This window comes from Sapajus apella, unplaced genomic scaffold (assembly GCF_009761245.1).
Source record: "Sapajus apella isolate SASKATOON/1434 unplaced genomic scaffold, GSC_monkey_1.0 scaffold6, whole genome shotgun sequence".
Taxonomy (NCBI): Eukaryota; Metazoa; Chordata; class Mammalia; order Primates; family Cebidae; genus Sapajus; species Sapajus apella.
In genome coordinates, this window is record NW_022436946.1 from 49,306,809 (window position 1) to 49,331,108 (window position 24,300).

The 24,300-nt window shown below is 36.1% G+C and overlaps 1 protein-coding gene across 1 annotated transcript in view; it reads left to right on the plus strand.

Annotated features, from left to right (window-relative positions):
* The window catches only part of MCHR2 (melanin concentrating hormone receptor 2), a 50,719-nt gene that overhangs the window by 22,823 nt on the left and 3,596 nt on the right, over positions 1 to 24,300 (plus strand). The window contains exons 3-5 of the mRNA XM_032275184.1: positions 6,890 to 7,099; positions 11,371 to 11,565; positions 20,832 to 20,951. Of these exons, the coding sequence (XP_032131075.1) occupies positions 6,890 to 7,099; positions 11,371 to 11,565; positions 20,832 to 20,951 (525 nt within the window). The remainder of the gene's footprint in view (positions 1 to 6,889; positions 7,100 to 11,370; positions 11,566 to 20,831; positions 20,952 to 24,300) is intronic.

Genomic DNA, 24,300 nt, shown 5'->3' on the forward strand with positions numbered 1-24,300 from the left:
GTGCATATTACACTTAAAAAGCACAGTTGTAAATTCATTTAGTCTCCAAACATCAGTACTATTATTACAGCTATTTTGGACAAGAGACTTAGATGAGTAAATAACTGGTCCAGCATCATAGAGCTAGTGAGTAGCAATCCTGGCAATTGAACTCAAATCTTATTCCAAATTCTAGGCTATTTTCTCCAAAACTAATGAAAACAAAGAGGTCATCAAAATTAGAGAGACAATTGTTGGATTTGCCATAAAGATAAAAGAATACTCACAGGCTTAATTGAGAGCAAGAAGAGCCCTCAGGATGGTCATGCAGATGGTGCTTATCACCCCTGAGAAGACTCAGAACTCGTCACTTCCCCAGGCGGCATCTCATCAGCCAGCCTTCTCTCAAACTTTCATGTTCACCATCTCTGCAATTAGAAATAGAGAACAATGGTATTTTTTACACCAGCCATAGCTGAAGATTTATTTAGTACATTGGGATTCTACTCTTAATAAATTCAGGCATTCCTTATTGTGTCCTATAAAGACATTTATGAATATCAAGCATTTTAAACACTTTTTGAGTGCTGGATGGAATTCAACTCAATATATATTACTAAATACCTATTGCCTGCCCCGCATTGCCCTAGGGTTTATGAAAATACCAAAAAAACTGACAGCATCTATCCAACAAGTTGATATTCTAGTGGAGGAGATCTAAACTCATAGAATAATTTGAAAAGTAATACAAGAAAGACATTAAAAACAATCATTTGAGGGAAAAAAACATCGCTCAGATATGTTCCAAGAAAGAAAATGGAAGTAATCAAATATTCTAAGGGAGCCTCAAAGAGGCAATAGTGCTGAGTAGAGAGTGAATAGCCAGAGACTTGAGAATGTTTCTAGCTCACCCACATTGGCCTGTCGGACCTGCGTAGTTCTCCTTCCATCTCTCCCTCATGCCTCTCAGTATTTCTGCCCCGCTCTTCTACAGATACATATAAGGTGTCCTGCACCCAAAGGCTTTGGTACCGCCATTGAAAAACCAAGTCCTTATTAGTTGCTAGCCCTTCTGAAATGTTTGCATCTTTACAGGCAATGTTTATATGCAAAAACTCTTCAGTGTGGGATTCCAGGTCTTGTGACCAGCTGTTGAAGAGATATTTGGAGCTAGAGAAATTTCTTGGACTCCTCAATTTACACCAGTAGAAAACAGCTTAATCCCATCTACTTATACAGAGAAAAAGTTGAAAAAAAGGAAGACATGTGCAATGTGAACTCTCTAAAAGTTAATTCTGAGCTATAATTTATGAAAACATATTTTCAACATAAAGTCAATAATAGTCAAAAAGTGGGGGAAAAAACACCTGAACCATTATACTGACCAAGTTGTTTGCATTATTGTGAACAATATATCATGTCTTCATATTATCATTTTATACCTAATGTGAGAATATACATTAGATAAAGGAATGCTAATGGAGCTTTTAAAATAAACATTTTAATTTCAAAAAGTACTGGGAACAAATTTTAATTAAAACAAGTTTTAATTTTTTTGCTAAGACTTTAATACTTTTCTTTGCAAATTGCTCTCTAAAAATTTATTAATCTTCAAAAGTCATTTGAAAGCAACTTACCTTTATTTATTTATTTATTTATTTGGCTAGGAATTTATCAACTTTTTTGCAAATTGCTCTCTAAATATTTTAAGGCAATTTATATTAATGTTTTCGTCATGCTTTGCCATGATCTTTTATTTGTTACTTTCTGAACAGACAGGTGAATTAAATAAAATATTAAGACTATAATAAAAATAAGGAGAAATAAATAACATTTAAACAATATTTAATGACTTCCCCTTTTATGGTAATAATTGTATCAAAACAAGTGTTCATCGATAGAACTAAAAGTTAGTAAAATCATTAATGATGCTGGAAAGCAAGCAATGAACTAATTTCTGACTTTGCCAAATGAAGACTAGAAGCATATATAAAATAAATATGTTTAAGGAAGATTGAGCTTCAAGAATAAGATGTTCTATGTACCTTTTTTAAAAAGCAAGAAGCGATTTGTGCATTAGGAGGATGACTGTAAAATAATGAGGCCAGATCATCGTAGTCTGTTGTACATTAAATTTATAGCAGGTCAAAGGAAGCCAGTTTAGAAAATGTATGCAGAAAATTGAGCCAATTATAATATTTTGTTCTTTTACTCCCAGGAGACAGATTAAGGAACTCAACCCCATTACTCAACTATTCTCCACAAGCACAGCAGGCCCTGGGAATCACCTGTACTTCAATAAAGGGACTGACTTTTTTTTGTCAGACCCGCACATCCACCTTCTGAACTCATCTTTCTTCTGTTTACTAACAGACTCCCTTGGGCAGAGTCTCTATAAAAGGTGCCCTATCCTCCAAAAATAAAGAGATCCCATTTTGTCACTTCCTGCCCTCATCTCCCTGTCAAGTCAACTAATTCACATTAAGTTATGAATTCACTTAACAGAGGTTACAAGATGGACAATGTGTTAACCTAGAGGAATACTACCTAATGGTGGAATTCCAGTTGCCGACAGGATGGGAAACTTTTTAGAACAGAGGTCTCTTCAGGTCTCTTCCTTTTTACCCCACCCAGATTAAACAATAACTAACAGTTCCCTCTACCCAGCCCTCTACCATTCTAAGTGTCAGCCATACACAGACTCTTTTTGGAATTGACCCCCATCCTTGGCTGCACAGATATGTTTTAGATGCCAGAGTACCATGCAACCACATCTGTTCATATGTGCTGTGATCTAGTTGGCCAATATCTTCAGCTGACTGGGGAATCCAAAGGAGTTAAATGGCTTGCCTAAGGGCACAATGAGTGATGCCATAGAAATGAACATAAAATTCCCAGTTAGGTTCTCTTTCCACTATATTACTCTATGTATCTAGAGCAGAGCTGGCAAATAGGTAACTCTGCTGTAAACTCTCACCCTTAACAGTCATCTTTAATCACACAGGTCTGTCCTGTATAGCATCTGTGTAAGGACTCAGAATTCTTCTCAATACAGTGTTTCAGGAAATGACTATTGATCCATTGGCATTGGCTCACGACAGCAATTTAATTCAACTAAATGCCAAACAGGATGGTAAGGCAACCCAGAGATTAACAAGAGCAGGAAGTCAGTTCTACATCCCTCACCCCAACGCCACTTTCCTCTCCCTGCCCCAAGCTGGAGGGAGAGAGAGAAGGAAATTTTACAGACCTCAGGAGTCTAGGCTGCCTGGTGGGAGCTGGAGCCATAGTGGTATCTTGGATCATGGAGTGAGGGCTACAGGAGAAGCTGGAACCATGAGAAAGATGCAGCCACTGCCCAAGATGCCGACAGCAGAGAGGGAAAAGAAATATTCTGGCTTCTCCTTTCCTCCTTATTCTCCAGTTCCCACTGGTGCTTCTGATTGGCCAAACCTAATCAGAAGCCAGTTGGCAAGGGGGCCTGAGTACAGGCTGACAAATGACAAGCATAGCAGCCCACATATGTATTGTTATGTTTTATTAGTTTTACTTAATCCATATCATATATTGTTATTTCTGATTGTAAAAGGTTTGCATGGTTTTAATAGAAATTTTGAAAAAATGTCAGAAAATAAAAACAATAAAATAAAACATCAGTCACCAAATAGGTGATCACTGTCATCACCTGACATATTGTTCCTGCAAAATTTTTAACAAATAAATTTAGAGTCATGCTATATACATAATTTTAAATAAAGAATTATATAAAATTTCTTAAAAAAGAAAGAATACTGATTATGTATATTTAAGAATTTCTTGAGAGGGAGGGACAGAAAAAAAGAATTTCTTAAAAAGAAAGAATACTGATTATGTATATAGCATGACTCTAAATTTATTTACTTTTTTTAACTTAATAGTATAAGTATTTCCCCATCTGATTAAATATTCTTTCAAACTATGACTTATAACAGCTACATCCTATTGAATGTGGTAGTGTGGAGTACCATAATTTATTTTATCATTCCTCAAATTAATGAGCATTAGATATGACCACATTAACCACATGGAAGAAATGTCAGCCAAAATTATCACAAGTCTTTGTATTTTATTTTAAATGTATATATAATAAGAAACATAAATCTCATGAAGTCTGACAACAGGAAATCTGAAGATAAATGAGACCTAAAAAGGAACATAATTTATGTAGTTAGAGATTCTACAATTTCTATTTAGTTGTTTTTAATTTTGATGTTGTGGCTTTCAGTAAAGAAGACAACAATAAATATAACGGGTTATTTATATTGCCCTAGTAATTTATGTCCAGATAAATTTATACATTTATCAATTGCTTCAAATTCTCTTTGTATCATACAGAATATCATCTAGAAACACTTTATTTCATTCTTTTTAATTGCCAGTTAATGGCCTGCACTGTCCCCACAATAGAATTACCATAATTCATTATCAGTAAACGATGTGTACCCCTCCAGAGAAAAGCAAGAGCCATGGATCTAATTGCTGCAATTGAGACCTAAGCAACTGCTTATGGTTTACACCCCAATTCACATGCAAATAACATCTATTTATAGACTAAGATTTATGATTTTTTTTTTTTAGTTTGGAGCTCTTTCTGACTGCTAATATCTCTCCCTCTTCCCTGCCCCTTCTCCATTTCCCACTCTCAATGACCCAGAGAGGACAGGGGATGAGAGTACAAGGACAGCCAGCTGGCTGCTCTTTTGTTTGACATGATCTTTTCTTTGTGTCTCTTCTCCCTCTTGGTCATTCTGGTGTGAGCCACCAAGCTCCTGAGGGCAAGAGACCAGCCTGCTTTTTTAGTGGCAACAACAATGTGTTGTTGAATGGTATGGTTGCTGAATAAGGACTCCATGGCAGTAACTTCTCCACACAGTGAATGCTGCCAAGGCCTGGAGAAGAGATGGGCTCACCCTGTCTGATGTTTCACATGAGAATCTGACAGCTGAGAAATGAAGTTCATGGGCTATAGAAGTTGTAGCCAATGAATAATGAAGACACACAATAGCTGCCAAACAGCAGAGCACTAGCCCTGAAATAGGAGTAAACTAGCAACTGTGGCATAATCTTAGGACTGTTTCTTATATGCTCTTTAAATTCATATGTGTCCACATCTGCCAAGAAACCTGTCTTTACACTTCCCAGGAAAGAGGAGAGGGTCCCCTTCTTTGTGCTTCTTGTACTTGTCTCTAGCTTTCACCTATCAAATTGTAATGTGATTGTTTATTTATGCATGTCTACACAATAAGCTCCTTGATGACAAGGTTTATACATAATTTAGCTTTACAGCTTTAGAGCACAATATTATGCCTGCCATATAATTGATGTTCAATAAAGTGTTTGTTGAATTAATGAACAGTGTCTCCCAAAGATGATACCTGTTTACTATTGAATGTGCCAGCTCCTTAAAATAAGAACCAATTAAATTTTAAATTTCTGCTCTCAGAAATGTATTTCACCTGGTGATGAGAATGCCACATCTAGATAGCACTGAATTCACTTCTCCCACCTCCTGCTCCCCACAGGAGACATGAGATCATTCTCAGTGCCATCTATCAGCTCCCTCTTTTCAGGTGACTCTCCTCCCTGTCTGGATCTCAGGGTCTTTATCAACAGTATTTGCTAATCGTTAGATTTTACTGGAATATTTCTAAGTCATTGTTGAAATCTTAACAATGGCCTCAGCTGCAACAGGAAGACAATGCATTAGACAACAGAAATCATTTATTTTCAGTCTTCAGCTGTTTTAAATACTAGGGGTGAGTAAAGACTAAATCTTTTGCCTGAGTGTATTTAAAGTTGGTATAACTTGTTGCTGCATAAAAAATTACCCCAAACATCTCAAAAAAAATGTACCCCAAACATAGTGGCCTGAAACAATAAACATTTACTGTCTCACATGTTTCCAATGATCAGGGATACAGGAGCAGCTTAGCTAGTTGGTTCTCACTCATGATCTGTCAGAAAGTTGCCGTCAAGCTGTCTTCCAGGGTTACAGTCATCTGAAGGCTTGGCTGCAGCTGGAGGATCTACCTCCAAGGTAGCTCACTCCCATACCTGGCAAGCTGGTGCTGACTGGTTGTTGACTGGAGCTTCAGTTCCTCTCCACATGTACCTCTCCACACTGTTACTTGAGTATCCTCACAAGATAGCAGCAGGCTTCCACCAGGGAGAGCAATCCAACAGAGAGCAAAGAGAAACCCCCACAATAACTTTGTGACCTAATTTCAAAGTCACACACTGTCACTTCTGCCATATTCTCATTGTTAGAAGCAAATTAATAAGATCAGCAGTCAAAGAGAGGGAATTAGTCTCCAACTATTGAAAGGAATATCAAAGAATTTGTGGACATTTTTTTTTTTTTTTTTTTAGAGATGGTGTTTTGCTCTTGTTGACCAGGCTGGAGTGCAATGGTGTGATCACTGCAACCTCTGCCTCTTGAGTTCAAGCGATTCTCTTGCCTTGGCCTCCCTAGTAGCTGGGATTACAGGTGCCCACCACCATACCCAGCTAATTTTTTGTATTTTTAGTAGAGATGGGGTTTCTCTATGTTGGCCAGGCTGGTCTCCAATGCCTGACCTCAGATGATCCACCCACCTCAGCCTCCCAAAGTGCTGGGATTACAGGCGCGAGCCACTGAACCTGACTTGTGGACATATTTTTAAACTACCAAGGTAAGTTACCAAATAAATAGTTCAAAATGCTTAAATATACACAAGTCTAGGCGTTTCCTCTATGCGTTTGTGTAGGTTTTCCTTTAACATTTAAAATGCATTATGGCAATTAAAAATTTGTATCAGGTATTGATAAAATTTTGTATTGAAGAGTCTGCATACATTCAATGTCAATCTTCAGTTTCCTCCATCTCTTTCAGATCCAGGAAAAAAACAGTCCCTGACATCTATATTTGCAACCTGGCTGTGGCTGATTTGGTCCACATCGTTGGAATGCCCTTTCTTATTCACCAGTGGGTCCGAGGGGGAGAGTGGGTGTTTGGGGACCCTCTCTGCACCATCATCACATCCCTAGATACTTGCAACCAATTTGCTTGTAGTGCCATCATGACTGTAATGAGTGTGGACAGGTAAGTGAAGGACTTTGAAATATCTTAATATAATTCAGAGGTGCCTGTGCTTCCCCAAGCTCATTCCAATTTAAGCAACATCAGTTTTGGTTTATAACAGCACAGCTCTTCTTTGTTTGTTTCATTGCAGGACTGATTAGTTAAGAATATTTTGTTTAATTTTCACAGAGGTCTATTTTTAATGGAAAATAAAACACAACAATCTCCTTTTTTCTAATCATTCTTTTTGACTCCACTTTATTTGCAATTCACTGTAAGAAGAATATCACAAAACCATGAAATATTAGAAACCGGAATGAATTTCCCCCATTATTTTTACAGTAAGAAAACTGAGACCCAGAGAAGTGAGGAGATTTGCTAGCAGGACACAGAGAATTAGTGGCAGAGCCAAGAATTAAAGTAGATTTCCTTAGTCCCTGTCCAGGGCTATTTCTGATACGTTTACTGTCTCATATACTTGTTATTGCTTCATAGCTCTAAGGAATCGGTAGAGTAGAGGTTCCTATACGACCATGAAGCAATTTCCCAGTGCCAGGAAGACCATCTTTTACAAACATTATTGTGATTGGTTAATACAAATGCTGTCATTTTACATCATTAGAAATATATTCCACTATGTCCTGGAATGTGCGATAGCCCTTTTCACCATCCATGTAAGCTAATGTTGTTTGAGGAGATGATGATGGTGGTCAGTACTTATGGAGTCAGTGAGTGGGAGAGCTCAGTTCAGATCCAAGCCATCTGACTGTAGAAATGGCATGTGGTTGTAACTGCCTCACTGTCTGGCCTGTCTAGAAAACTTGCAATCTAGGATGAGACTTGCATTATCCAGATGCAGAATGTCCACACCAGGTCCTAGCAGCTCACCCCAAACAGAAACAGGGCCTAAAGACAACCATAGTATTTCCAACAGTGATACTCTGTCTTCCAGAGCAACCCACTTAAAATCCCCATCTGCCTTCTTCCCAACCCAGCCTTAACCCAACATATTCAATCCTCCTTGCTCTGATCTACTGTCTTTTTCCTTGGATTCAAATATATTACATAAATCACTTTGTGTGTGTGTGTGTGTGTGTGTGTGTGTGTGTGTCTGTGAGTGTGTGATTTATTGTCTAGTTACCCTGCACCTCAAATGTAAATTCCACAAAGACAGGGTCTTTGTCCACCAATATATCCTAAATGTGTGTGTGTAACAGTGCCTGGCACTCAGGTGCTCAAAAAATATTGATGGATGAATGAATGAATGAATGAATGTCTTGAAGGATATGTTAAATTTCCCTGGGTTCATCCAAAAATCTTCTTTAACCCTGCCTCTTTCACTCTTCCAAATGGGACTTTTGGTGGGGAAGTGATGAGCCATTCTTTAGATGAACAAAAAAAAAAATAATAATGGCAAGGTTCATATAAATCAGTCACTCTAAAAAAAATGAATAAGCATGGTAAGTTTTAAAAATCCTTTTGTTTTTCTGCAAGAGAATTTTCAAAATATAGAATGTGCTTCTCAACTTATAATTAACACATTTTTAAATCAATATATGGCATAGGTCTAGTTAGCTCAGCTGATGCCAGCCAATGTGACTGTGTTGTGAGAAATGCCCCAGAAGCTTGTCAGGGTTCCAGCACCAGGAAGAAGGCCTTGAACAGACCAGGTTCACTATAGAAAAGCAATTTAAAGTACAGGCCATACCAATAGTAATCGCATCTTGGGGATAATATGAGCTTCTTTATACCCTGTGCCTTGGATGCAAGAGAATATTGGCTTTTTTTAGGAAAAAAAAAAAAAGATTTATACTCCTGTAAATTTCTTACTATAAATGAAGTAAATGGGCATTTTCTGTCTTGGAGCAGACCAACTGTGTGTATTTCCTAATATTGGCAGGTTTTTCTGTGTATGTGTGCACACATGCATGCATGTGTATCTTACACCTAGCCTTTTGTTTTGTTTTATTTTGTTTTGTTTTAATCCAATGGACATAGTATGCTAAAGTTTTGTTTCACATTTAAGACATTCTGCCCTTTCCTTCCCCTGGCCTTCACTCTGGAAGATCAGGTGGTAAGAAACAAATGAAGAAGATATAAAGTGGAACCATTTCCTTCCTCATATTTCTCTTAATTCTAACTCTACTAAATTAATAAAAGTTTAACAAAATCTGCAATTTTGTAAAAGAGAAATGAGGCTTGCTTTGTAAGAGCATAACTAAATGTCAGTGCCATCAATATGCCTTAGTGTTTACATATTTAAATCATTTTAATTGCCAGTTTAATGGCTCATACATTTCAAGTGTTTCCAATAACTCATTTTTCTTTCCCTAATTAGTAATAACTGCAAGTGTGTAGAATATTTAGTAGTGGACTCCTACCTCTATAGCCATACAAAAACAATATAGAAACATTCAAAATGTTTGCCTTCAAATGAAAGCTACCTAGACTTTCATTAGTGGCTACTTTTATAAATAAATTCTCTAAAACATCAAGAGTCAATAAGTAGGGCCAAATTTTGCAATTTATTCATTAATTTATTCAAAAAACATTTATTGAGCATGAACCATATGCCAGAGATTGTTGGACACAGGGGATACAGTGGCCTTAAACTAATAATCAAGGCTCCTGCCCTCATGGGGCTTTCATTCTAGTGGTATAGACAGACATTAAGTGAGGAGCCCCACAAATAAATGTGTATTTCCACATAGTGATAACACACTAGGAGGGAAAAGCAGAGTCTACCTATAATCTTTTATAGTTATGTTCTCTAGTATAGAATGGGTGGTCAGAGAAGGCTTCTCTAAGAGGGAGACAGTTAAATAGGAACTTGAAGGAAGAGCAGGAAGAAGCAGAGACAGATCGTGTCAGGCAGGTAGAACATCATATGCCTGACCTTGAAATGGGAAGAGCTTTGAGGAAGTCAAGGGAGAGACTAGCACAGGCTCCAACTTGAGCACCAGGCAGGACAAGGTGGAAAAAAAGACCTGTGGATCATGGGAAGAATTCTGAAAATCGATGGAAAACCACTGAAAGGTTTTCAGCTGGGGAGAGATGCTATCAGAGAAGATTCCTTAATTGCTTGATGCCATGACTTCATCATCATGTAATTCCAGTAAAAATGATGACTGGGCTGCTATGTAGTCACTACATCATCCACTTCCCCAGCAGGGAGAAAAGAGGCTCTTCTCTCCTTAGCCATGGGGAATGCTTGTGCAGTGTGTAAAGGATGGGTAGCTGTGGAGCCCTGACCAGAAACCACTCTCTGCATGCCTAAGGTCCCTTAACTGAATGCAAAATATCCTGCTTCTGGTGCAAAAGTGAAAGAACAAGAGGACAAGAAATTTTTCATTTTTATGAGTCTTCATTAAATAGCTTTACAAAAACTTGGAGAAAATTAAGTGACCATAGAAACCATTTTTACATTTGTTGAATTTCTACTAATACTATCTTCCACCACCCCCAGAACCCAGCAAAGCTGTGCTTTTTCAAATAGCCTTCCTTCTGAATCTGAGCTCTCTTTTTCGTTCTTCAGCTTTCATTTTGCTCTGAAAAATTCTTGGATTTGCTGGAGGACCAAATGTATTTGATATGTCAGAATTTCAAGTTTGATTAACGATTACCCTTTTTTTCCCCCTGGCTCTAAAATGAAAAGAGAAAACATAAAGAAAAATGCTTCCCCATGAAATGAGCCCATTTCTTCCCTCTGGCTTTTAGCCTAACTTCCTTAAGGAATTTGCATTGTGTATACTAGTCACACTTGTTCATCCTCACTGTGACTTCTGTGAGCTGAAACTCCATGGGCCTGGTGACTTTAGTGTAAAACCATCTGGGCAAAATGTTTGTTCTGTGTGCCTGAACCCCCTTCTGCTGAGGGATTCTCTTAGCCCCACACATTCCCCTCCTCCTGCCTCTGTGTCAGTAAATCCTGCTGGGAAAAGGGTAATTTCCTTCTGGAGGAAATCCCTGTTCAGAGACAAAGTTTTCCAGAGTCTCATTTACAGGAAAAGCCCCTTTGTAAAGAAAGAGTTTGTGCTGTAGAATTTTACCATTATCAGTGTGTTCATAGAAGGAATAGCTGTTTCAGTGAGTGGTTTATTCAGACTTGCAGGGTCAAGAATTGTTTTCTCTACAGATACTAGGCAGCTCTTAAAAAATAATAACTTTCTTTTGCTCTGATAGAGATGTGCTTCACAATAATGCTAATAATTTACTCTCATCATGAACCTTTCATCCTTAGAGCTCAGTGCTTTTATTGATTGTTCTAAAACTCTTCCTAACTGGCTTTGCAGGTACTTTGCCCTCGTCCAACCCTTTCGACTAACAAGTTGGAGAACAAGGTACAAGACCATCCGCATCAATTTGGGCCTTTGGGCAGCTTCCTTTATCCTGGCATTGCCTGTCTGGGTCTACTCGAAGGTCATCAAATTTAAAGATGGTGTCGAGAGTTGTGCTTTTGATTTGACATCCCCTGACGATGTACTCTGGTAAGTTGTTAAAACTTAAGAAGAATGAGTTGAATTAAGTTGTGAAGTACTTCATTCTCCTTGTCAACATGTGAGCAGCCTTGAAGAGCATCCTTGTGGATTCTCCTCTTACCAGGCTCTCTGCTTATGTTTCTCCACACATACAATCAAGGTGATAGTTTGATTTTTAAGGGGAGGGTAACCTTTAGAAAAAGATTTTTAATTCAATCATGTAAACTAAGTGAACAAACATATATTTAAATGTGGATTTTAAAGATTCAGAGCAGCCAGATGCAGTAGGAAAGCAGCAATCAAGGGAGGTAAGGAATTTCCAGAGTCACTCAGAGTCAAACCTCATCAGTATGCAATTGTAGTTTGCTTGAATTGTGTCCCCTGTAAAGATATGTTCTCAGGTATGGGGGGCACTGACTACACTGGCTACACCAGTGCCCCCCATACCTGTGAATATGACCTCATTTTGAAATAGGGTTCTTTCAGATGTAATCAAGCTAAATTAAGGTCATGTTGGATTAGGGTAGGCCCAATGACTGTGTCCTGATAAGGGGAAGCAGATTTTAAGAAACACAGAGGCACACCAAAAAGAGAACACATGTGAAGACAGAGGCAGAGATTGGAGTGATATGTGTGTAAGTCAATGAACACCAAAGATTGCCAGAAACCAGCAGAGGGGGTAGGAGGGAGCATAGAGCAGATTCTCCTTCAGAGCCTATAAAGGACCAAACTTGCCAGCACCTTGGTTTCATATTTCAGAACTGTGAGAGAATAAATTTCTATAGTCTTAAGCTATCTAGTTTGTGCTAATTTCTTACAGCTTTCCTAGGAAACTAATAGAACTATCATAGCCATTTTATACAATTTAATTTGAAAAGAAATTAAAAGTCTTTAATTTGATATGTGAACATAGAATTGGAATTCATGATTAAATTCTTTGAGCAACTACCAATGGCCAATAACCGCTAGATATTTTTCCATGTGCTGCCTCATATCAGCCTGGAAGATTCCTTTCTCCTACTCCATCACTTGTCAAATAGATGAGTCATTTCTGCATTATGTGGACATAGCCAAAGAAGAATGGAGGTAAAGGACCTGCAAATGCACAAATCCAGTAAAAAAAAATTCATATGTGTGCATGTCTTGTTCAGTTTAATATAACAAAGCATTATAGACTAGATGGCTTGTAAACAATAGAAATTTATTTTTCATAGTTCTGGAAGCTGGAAGTCCAAGATGAAAGTGCCAGCATGGTCAAGTTCTGATGATAGCCCTCTTCCAGGTTGCAGTCTGCCAACTTCTCATTCTAGCCTTATGTGGCAAAAAAAAGAGAGACAGGAGGGAAGCTGTCTTGTGTCTCTTCTTATAAGGACACTATTCCAATTCATGAAGGCTCTACTCTCATGACTTAATTACTTCCCAAAAACCCCACTTCCTCATACCATTATATTGGGGGTTAGTTTTTCAACATAGGAACTTTGAGGGAACACAAACATTTAGAACATAACAGTATAACATAGATAGGATTGGACATCCAGTTCCAAAATGGCAGCATAGAAGCAAGCTAACTGCACCCCCTACAAGCCCTCAGAAAATAAAAAACAAATACACAGCACCAAGGTTATCATTAGCAATATCCCAGAGTTCCAGAACTCAAATATGAGGATGAGACGGTTCCTTGGGCTTCAGAGAAGTGAAAAAAACAAAATGAAAAAACCTCCAAGCAGACTGTAACAGAATCAGACTTCCACATCCGTGACATCCTCTCCCCCATTCTGCCTGACACCAAACACATGAAAAACTTCCTCCCAACTCACAGTTTCTACTCTGAAAAAAATGAGATCAAGGTAGACAACCAGCTTTCCTACCACCTTGGGTTCCCTAACAAAATACCTGTCTCTGCCTTAACCTATGGGAAGTATCACAATGCTGGAAGGGAGAAATATCCCTTACAACAGACAGAGACAAAGTGGATAGGTGGGACATTTGCTCTGTAACTCAGCCAAAGAAGACACTAAATCCGAATGGCTATTCAACAGCACCACACTGCAGGAGGTACATTCAGCAGGTGTTCTGGGCACAAACCCCTAGCCAGGCTTCCCACACCTCCAGGATATATCCTTTGGGACCTCTCCCATTAAGGACAGGCTGTGACTGATGGGTTACCAGCGTCTCATCCTCATATTTGAGTTCTGGAGTTGTGGGATATTGCTAATGATAACCTCTGTGCTGTATATTTGTTTTTTATTTTCTGAGGGCCAAATTAGGTGGTTAAGGCATCACTAGTGCCTAATAATCTCTAAGCAAATATATGAAATAAAAACCAAAACAAGTCAGACAGAGAAGACTGAAATAAATAGCAAATCCTCAGTGCAAAGACATAGATGTGCATCCGCAAGAAGCAACAGCAAACAGTGAATCATGATCTCCCCAAATGGACAAAGCAGGGAACTAGTAACTGACCTTAATGAGACAGCAGTATGTGACCTCTCTGGCCAATAATTCAAAATAGTAATTTTAAGGAAATTGAGTGATCTCCAAGATAACACAGAAAAGCAATTCAGAAATATATCAGAGAAACTTAACAAAGAGATTGAAATAATTTAAAACATTAAAAAGAAAGCTTGGAACTAAGAAATACATTTGTTGAACTGAAAAAGTTACTAAAAATTCTCAACAGCAGAATGGGTTAAGCAAAGAAAAGAATTGGTGAGCTTGAAGGCAGGCTATTTGAAAATAATCAGAAAGAAAAAAGAATGAAAAGAAATGAAGATACAGAAAAAATTACTTCAAAAGACCAAATCTAAGACTTATCCATGTTCAAGAGGAAGTTGAGCAAGAGCAAGGAGTAGAAAGCTTATTCATAGCAAGGGGAGAGATGCCAGATGTAGGTGATGGGGAGGAAGGCAGCAAATCACACTGCCACGTGTGTACCTATGCAACAATCTTGCATGTTCTTCACATGTACCCCAAAACCTAAAAAGCAATAAAATAAATAAATGGGGGAAAAAAAGAAATAATAACAGAAAATTTCCCAAAACTTGAGAAAGATGTAAATATCCAGATGTAGGAAAATCAGAGAACACCAAATGAAATCAACCCAAATGAGACTCTCCCCAAAGCAGATAATAAATTCTCAAAAGTCAAAGAAAAAGATAGAACTCTAAAATCAGGAAGAGAAAAGAAGCAAATAACATATAAAGGAGCTCTAATTCATCTGGAAATGGACTTCTTACCAGAAACCATACAGGCCAAGAGGAAGTAAAATGACACTTTCAAACTGGAGAAAAAAAAAAAAAATACAAGATGCTGCAGTCAGCAAAATTATCCTTCAACTATGAAGAAGAGATAAAATGTTTCCCAGACAATAAGACGCTGAAGGAATTCCCCACGAACAGATCTGGAATTCAAGAGGGAGTTGAGCAAGAGCAAGGAGTAGAAAGCTTGTTCATAGCAAGGGGAGAGATGCCAGATGTAGGTGATGGGGAGGAAGGCAGCAAATCACACTGCCACATGTGTACAAGGAATGTTTACAAGGAATGCTAAAGGGAGTTCTTCTCTTGGAAAGAAAAAAAAACAAACATTAATGTGCAAAAAGAAAACATTTGAAGGTATGAAACCCCTGGATAAAACTAAACACATTAAAAAGCAATAAGCAACAAGTATTAAAATACTCTGATATTGTAATTGTGGTATACAATCCATTTATAATTCTAACATGAAACCCAAAAGACGAATCTATCAAAAACAATAACAGCTATAGAGACCTGTTATGAGACAGATAATATGAAAATATGTAAATTGAGACAACTAACAGTTAAAATATGGGGGAATGGAGTTAAAGTGTAAAATTTTTTCCATTTTTTCTTTGCTTCTATTCTTTGTGATGTAAGATAAATTGTCATCTCTTTAAAATAATTTCTTATATGTGTAAGAGTTTTTGGTAGCATCATTGTACCCACATTGAAAAAATCTATAATAGATTTTAAAAATAAAAAGTAATGAATTAAGACATTCCACTAGAGAAAATCACTTTTCCACAAAGGTAGATGGTAAGAAAAGAAGAAAGGAAGAGAAAAGTTACAAAACCAGAAAACAAGCAACAAGATGGCAGTAGTTAAGTCCTTACTTATCAATAATAATACTGAATGTAAATGGTCTTGATTTTCCAGTTAAAGGGCAGAGAGTGGCTTAATAAAGAAACAAGTCTCAACTATATGCAGCCAACAAGAAACCCACTTCCCCTGTAAAGACACACATAGACTGAGAGTGAAGAGATGGGAAAAGACCTTCCATACAACTGGAGATCAAAAAAGAGCAAGAGTAGCTATATTTAGATAAAATAGATAGACTACAAATCAATGTCTGTAAAAGAAGACAAAGAAGGTCACTCTATAACAATAAAGGAGTCAATTCAACAAAAGGATATAACAATTATAAGTATCTCTGCACCCAACATTGGAGTTCCCAAATATATAGAGCAAACACTAATAGATCTGAAGGAAAAGAGAGGCTGCCAAGTAATAATAGACAGAGACTTTAACATACCATTCTCTGTAATCGACAGATCATCCAGTCAAAAAATCAACAAAGAAACAGCAGAGTTAAACTACACACTAGACCTAATAGACTTGACTTTTACAGAACATTTCACCCAACTGTTGCAGAATGCAAATTCTTTTCATCAGCATATAAAATATTCCCCAGAATAACCCTATCAAGCCACAAGACACATCTATCTGATTAAATTCAAAAAAGTAGAAGTTATAGCAAGTATCTTCGACCACAGTGGACTAAAACTAGAAATTAATAACAAGACGAACCTTGGAAACCACACAGACACATATAAATTAAACAGCATGCTCCTGAATATCAGTGGGTTAATAAAGATATTAAGAAAGAAATTTAAAAATTGTTTTGAAACAAATGAAAATTGAAATACAGCATAACAAAATCTATCGGATATAGCAGAAGCAGTACTGATAAGGAATTTTATAGTAATAAATGCTTATATCAAAAAAGCAGAAATATTTAAAATAAACAACCCACAAATGTACCTTAAAGAATTAGAAAGGTAAGGTCAAACCAAACCCAAAATTAGTAGCTGGAAAGAAATAATGAAGATTAGAGAATAAATAAATAAAATTGAGACTAAAAAAAATACAGACGATCAACAAAATGAAAAGTTGATTTTTCAAAAAGATAAAACCAACAAACCTTTAGCTAGACTAAGAAAAACAGAGAAAATATCCAAATAAACAAAATCAGAAACAAAAAATGGAAACATAATGACTGAGACTTCAGAAATACAAAGAATCATGGGAAACTGTAATGAATAACTAAATGCCAACAAACGGGGAAATCTAGGGAAAATAAATAAATTCCTGGAAACATACAGCCTGCCAAGATTGAACCATGAAGAAATAAACAACCTCAACAAACCAATAGTGAATAAGGAGACTGAAGCTGTAACAAAAAGTCTTTCATCAAAGAAAAGTCCAGGACCTGATGGCTTCACTGCTGAATTCTACCAAACATTTAAATAATTAATATCAATTCTCTTCAAACTTAAAAAAAAATTAAAAGAAAGGAATATTTGCAAACTCATTCTACGAAGCCAACATTACTCTGATACAAAAACCAACCAACGATACACAAAAAAAGAAAACTACAGACCAATATTACTGATGAACATAGATGCAAAACTCCTCAACAAAATACTAGCAAACAGAATTAAACAACACATTAAAAAGATCATATATCACAAGCAAGTAAAATTCACCATACAGAAATCAATAAATGTGAGGACAGTTCACCACGCACAAATCAATAAATTTGATACATCACATTAACAGCACCAAGAACAAAAACCATATGATTTCAATAAATGCCAAAAAAGCATTCAATAAAATTCAGCATCCCTTTCTGATAAAACCTTCATCAAACTGGTTATAAAAGAAACATACCTCAAAATAACAAAGGCCATACATGACATACCAACATTTAATTTTGCACTGAATGGGGAAAAATTGAAGGCCTTTTCTGTAAGATCCAAAACAAGACAATGATACCCACTTTCACCACTTTTATTCAACATAATGCCAGAGCAATTAGGAAAGAGAAAGAAATAAAGGGCATTCATATTGGAAAGGAAAAAGTCAAATAGGCTTGTTCACAGATGGCATGATATTATGTTTAGAAAAACCTGAAGACTCCACCAAAAAACTATTAAAACTCATAAATGAATTCAGTAAAGTTGCAGGATACAAAATGAACATATAAAAATCAATAGTATTTATATATGCAGTAATGAAAAATCTGACAAAATAATCAAAAATGCAATTGTCTTCAAAATAGCTACAAAGGATATAAAATACCTAGTATTCAATTCAACCAAAGAAGTGATATATCTATACAATAAAAACTGTAAAACTCTGATTAAAAATACACACATACATAGATACCTGATGAAAGAAACAGAATGCAAAAAAGATATTCCATGCTCATTAATTGGAAGAATTAATATTGTTAAAATGACATACTACCCAAAGCAATCTACAGATTCAGTGCAATCTCTCTCAAAATACCAATAACAGTTTTTACAGAAACAGAAAAAGAAATCTAAAATTTATATGGAACCACAAAAGATCCTGAATATCCAAAGCAATCCTGAGGAAAAAGAACAAAGTGGAGGCATCATGCAACCTGACTTCGAAATTCACTAGAAAGCTATAGTAACTAAAGAAGCATGGCACTGGCATAAAAACACACAGTTATCAATGGAACAGAATAGAGATCCCAGATATAAATCCACACATTTATAGCCAGCTCATCTTCAACAAACTTGCCAAGAACATACAATGGGGAAAGGACAGTCTCTTCAATAAACGGTGCTGGGAAAACTGGAAAACTATATGCAGAAGAATGAAACTAGACCCTTACCTCTCACCATACACAAAAATCAAATTGAAATTAATTCAAAACTTATATCTAAGACTTTAACCTGTGAAACTACAAGAAGAAAACAGGGAAATGCTCCAGGACATTGGTCTGGGCAAAGACTTTCTGTGTAAGACCTCAAAAGCACAGGCAACCTAAGCAAAAGTGGATAAATAGGATTACCTCAAACTAAAACACTTTTGCACAGCAAAGAAAACAATCAACAAGGTGAAGAGACAACCCGCAGAATGGAAGAAAATATTTGCAAACCATCCATCTGACAAACGATTAACCAGAATATACAAAAAGCTCAAACAACTCAATAGCAAAAAACCTTAAAAAATCCAATGTAAAAAATGGACAAAAATCTGAACAGATATTTCTCAAAATAAGACAAACAAATGGCCAATGGGTAAATAAAAAGTGCTTAGTATCACTAATCAGAGAAATGCAAATCAAAACCACAAGGAGATATCATCACGCCCCAATTAAAGTGGCTTTTACCAAAAAGACAGGCAATAATGGATGCTGGCAAGGATGTGGACAAAGGGGAACCTTCATACATTGTTGGTGAGAATGTATATTATTTACAGCCACTATAAAGTCTCCTTGAAAAACTAAAAATAGAACTACCATATGATCCAACAATTCCACTACTGGGTTTATATCCAAAAGAAACAATATTAATATTAATATATCAAAAAGATGTCTGTACTACCATGTTTATCGCTGTACTATTTAAGATAACCAAACTATGTAATTACTTTAAGTACCTATCAATATGTGAATAAAGAAAATGTAGCATATATACACAATAGAATATCATTCATCCATAAAAAACAAAATCCTGTTATTTATAGCAACATGAATAGAACTGAAGGTTATGTTAAGTGAAATGAGCCAAGTACAGAAAGACAAATATCACATGTTCTCACTTCTATGTGGGAGCTAAAATAGTTAATCTCATAAAGGTAGTATATTGTTGGTTACCAGAGACTGGGAAAGGTAGAGGAAGTGGATAAAGAAGAAAAGTTGATTAAGGGATACAAAGATACACTTCGATAGAAGAAATAAGACCTAGTTTTTTATGAATCAGGATGATTATAGTTTAAAATATCCTATTGTACCTTTCAAAATAGCTAGAAGAGAATAATTTGAATGTCTCTAGCATATAAAAAAAGACAAATATTTAAGATGATATTCCAAAAATGATTTGATTTTTACAAATTATATGAATGTATTAAACTATCACCTATACTCTGAAACAATGTATATCTATTATGCATCAGTGAAAATTATTTAAAAGAAACATAGGTAAGATTGTTTATTCATATTTCTCCCACCAGCATTGGCTATCCTCACAGGCAAAAGCCATCAGCCAATTGAAAAGTGAAGAGGTTCTTAATCACTGGTATTAATAGATAAATATGGGTCCCAACCTATCTAAAAGGAGAGAACAACCTGAGGCTGACTATATGATTATATGAGTTTGGCCTGTGTCAAAGGAACAAACAATAACAACAAAAAAGATGTGCTATTTTGCACTAACATCCGCTTCTGCTTCTCCTATTTTTGGTTGGTCATTGTAAAAGACATTCAGAGGTTGCAGCCTCTCTTATCCCTCCCAGAGTTAAGTCTTTAAGTTGAACTGAAGTTGGAACAACTGTGTTGCATTCAGGTTCCCTCTGGTCCCAGGTGCTCTCTCTGCCATTCTTGCCACACCCACACAAATTGGGCCTACCTCCTTTCACTGAGACTAGGATTCTGTCAGGAAAGAGGACACTTCACATCTGTGCAGAAATGGAGTGGACTCACCTGACAATCCAACCTCCTGCTGCTTGCCTGGGTTCAAATTTTACCCCTGCCAGTTACTGCTGGGTAATCTTGGGCAAGCCACTTAACCCCTCTGTGCCTCAGTTTTTTCTTCTTTAATGTAAGGGTATTAATGACATCATACTCATGGGGTTTCACAGATTCAATGGGTAAAGATATACAAAATGCTTAGAGCAGTGCCTACCATACAATAAAAGTTACATACTGTTGCCTGTCATTGTTAAACACTGAAGATTAATAATAGGTAGCCTCACCTGTTCTGCACTCAGTACAGTTGGGTTTGGCTAGAGAAGAGACAAGCATTGTTAGTGAACAATGAAGATCAGGGCCTCTCTACAATAAAGCAACCAAAGATCTTGAGCTTTTCCACAAGGACTTTTATCCTGGACTCTGAAAAATGAAAGAATCATACCTTGGAAACTGCAAAAGCCAATTTCTAATTCAATTAATGTAATGGTGGTGTTTCTCTCTCTCTCTCTCTCTCTCTGTCTCTCATTTTACAGGTATACACTTTATTTGACAATAACAACTTTTTTTTTCCCTCTACCCTTGATTTTGGTGTGCTATATTTTAATTTTATGCTATACTTGGGAGATGTATCAACAGAATAAGGATGCCAGATGGTAAGTGCTTGCCTCATTTTGCTTTATTTGTTAAAAGAACAATTTCGATAGCCTAAGATATCTACAACAAAAACTTAGGCAACAGTGATTTGAAACATACCACATTTAGACATGTGGACGTTGATATATGTCTATACAAAGAATTTTTGGAAAATAAGGCATGTAATAAATAAACTGCTTAAGAATCTCTCAGTGACAAATGTTGAAATCACTGATGTAATGGTTTCATTAAAATGCATACAGAACTCAAGATTCTATTTCAAGAATAATTTTATATTTGTTATTAACAGTTATTTAACTGTTTTTGTTGTTCATTCTGCAGATTTGCATGCATATGTAAATATCTTACATGTTATGTGCAACCTTTTAATTTTTGTGTCTTACATTAATAAAGCATGGTCCATTTGGGAAGAAAAAGGAAGTAGCCACAGTTACAGAAAAAAATTAGCTTATAAATATATCCCAGGGAGCTGAGTTGGTGAGAAGGTTAAAATAAAATCATATGGAATATCAGACACCAATAGCTGGAGAGAATGCCTGAGCCTTCTTAAAACAGTTCTCCAAATCAGATCATTTTGCTTTTGACACTTTTCTCAGAAATGCTAGGAGGATCTTATGAAACAAATCTCATACACATCCAAGAAATAAGAGGAATGACAGTGCCTACTCTGATAAACTGCAGGGGAATCACTGTCTTCAAATGATTTTTAGTTCCCATGCTTTTAAAATTATTCCCAAGTTTTGTTCATCTGTTTCCCCCATGTCCCAGAAACATTTCCATTAAATGCCTAAATATGAAATAACATGATTAAATATGGGAATCTTAAAATATGTTTTATTTTAGAATAATTTGCATTTCTGAAAAGTAGATAGTAGCAATATAGTACAGATAGTACAGCAGATGTATACAGGGTTTCCAAAAACCCCTCACTCAGTTTTCCCATTGTTAACATCTTACATCATCCAGGACATTTGTCAAAACAAAGAAAATTGCATTACATTACTGTTAACTAAATTCTATTCTTTTTTTTTTTTTTTTTTTTTGAGACAGAGTTTCGCTTTTGTTACCCAGGCTGGAGTGCAATGGCACCATCTCAGCTCACCATAACCTCCACCTCCTGGGTTCAAGCAATTCTGCCTCAGCCTCCCGAGTAGCTGGGACTACAGGTGTGCACCACCATGCCCAGCTAATTTTTGTATTTTTGGTAGAGACAGGGTTTCACCATGTTGACCAGGATGGTCTTGATCTCTTGAGCTCATGATCCACCCACCCAAAGTGGCCTCCCAAAGTGCTGGGATTATAGGAGTGAGCCACCATGTCCGGCCAACTAAATTCTATTTCTTTATTGGATTTTACTAGTTTTTTCGTTAAAGTCCTCAATCTGTTCCAGATTCAATTCAGAATAGCACATTGCATTTAGTTATCATGTCTTCCCAGTGTCCTCTAATCTGTGAATTTCTCACTCTTTCCTTATTTTTCATGACCTTCATAGTCTTAAGGATTACTATCCAGGTATCCTGTAGAATGTTCCCAATCTGGGTTGTTTGATATTGTATCATGATTAGACTGTACTTACATGTTTTTGGAAAAGAATTAACTCTTCTCATCACAGTATATCAGGGGTCACATGACAGCTACATTATATCACTGTTTAGCCTTGATTACATGGTTAAGGTGGTGTTTGCTAGGTTTCTCCACCACGAAACTACTGTTTATCCCTTTCTCTATTCTATTCTTTGGAAATGAGTCACTAAACATAGCTTACCTTCAAGGGGGAAGCAAAAAGATGGGAATTAAGCTCCATCTCCTGAAACAGGAGTATCTATATTAGAATCCCTATATTATTTGTAATTCTTCTGTAAAGAAGGTCTGGCTCTTCTCTCCTCATTTTATTCAATATTCATATTAGTATAGACTGATATATTTATTTCATACATTGAATTATAATTTAATGCTTTGTTATTTATTTGGTCTCTCAAAATGTTCCAGCTTTGAACCTTACATGCCAGGAGAGAGTGGTATAACATATTTAAACACTGAAGGAAAAAACTTATACCCTAAAATAGTATATCCCACAAAAATACCCTTCAAACATGAAGGAGAAATAAAGATTTTCCCAGATGAACAAAACCTGAGGAATTTCATCAACACTAGACCTGCCTTACAAAAAATGCCAAAGAGAGTACTTCAATCATAAAGAAAAGGACATTAATGAGCAATAAGTAATCACTTGAAGTTACAAAACTCACTGGTAATAGTAAATATCAAGAAAAATGTAGAATATTATAACACTGTAACTGTGGTGTATAAACTACCTTTACCATAAGTTGAAAGACTAAACAATGAACCAATCAAAAATAATAACTACAACTACTTTTTGAGACACAGATAATACAATAAGATATAAAACTAGTAGTTTTTACTAGTTTTCTTTTTGCTTGTTTATGCGAACAGTGGTAAGTTGTTATAAGGTTAAAATAATGGCTTATAAGATAGTATTTGTAAGCCTTATGGGCAAGCTCAAGTCACAAAACATATGATGGATAAACTAAAAAATAAAAATCAAGAAATTAAATCCTATCACCAAAGAAAATCACCTTCACTAAAGGAAGACAGGAAGGAAATAAAGAAGGAAAAGAACACCACAAAACAACCAGAAAACAAATTTTCAGCTATGAAGACACAGATAGACTAAAAAAAAAAGGAATGGAAAAGATATTTAATACCAAAGGAAACCAAAGAAGAGCATGAGTAGTTTCATCAGACAAAATAGATTTAAAGATGAAAACTTTAACAAGAGACAAGGTTAATATATAATGATAAAGGTATCAGTTTAGCAAGAGCATATAACAATTTAAAATATATATGCACCCAACACTGGAGCACTCAGATATATAGGCCCCAATACAACAGTAGCTGGAGATTTTAATAACCCACTTTTAGCATTGGACAAATCTTCCAGACAGAAAATCAACAAAGAAACACTGAACTTAATGTGCAATGTAGACCAGATAGATCTAATATATATTTACAGAACATCTCATCCAACGGCAGCAGAATATACATTATTTTCCTTAGCACATGGATCATTCTCAAGGATAGAACATATGTTAGTTCACAAAACAAGGCTTTAAAAATTCAAATAATTGAAATAATACCAAACATCTTCTCTGACCATGATGGAATAAAACTGTAAATCAATAACAAGAGAAATTTTGGAAACTATAAAAACACATGTAAATTAGAAAGTATGCTTCTGAATGACAAGTAGGTCAATGAAAAAATTAAGAAGAAAGTTAAAAAATTTCTTGAAACAAATGATATTGGAAACACAACATACCAAAACCT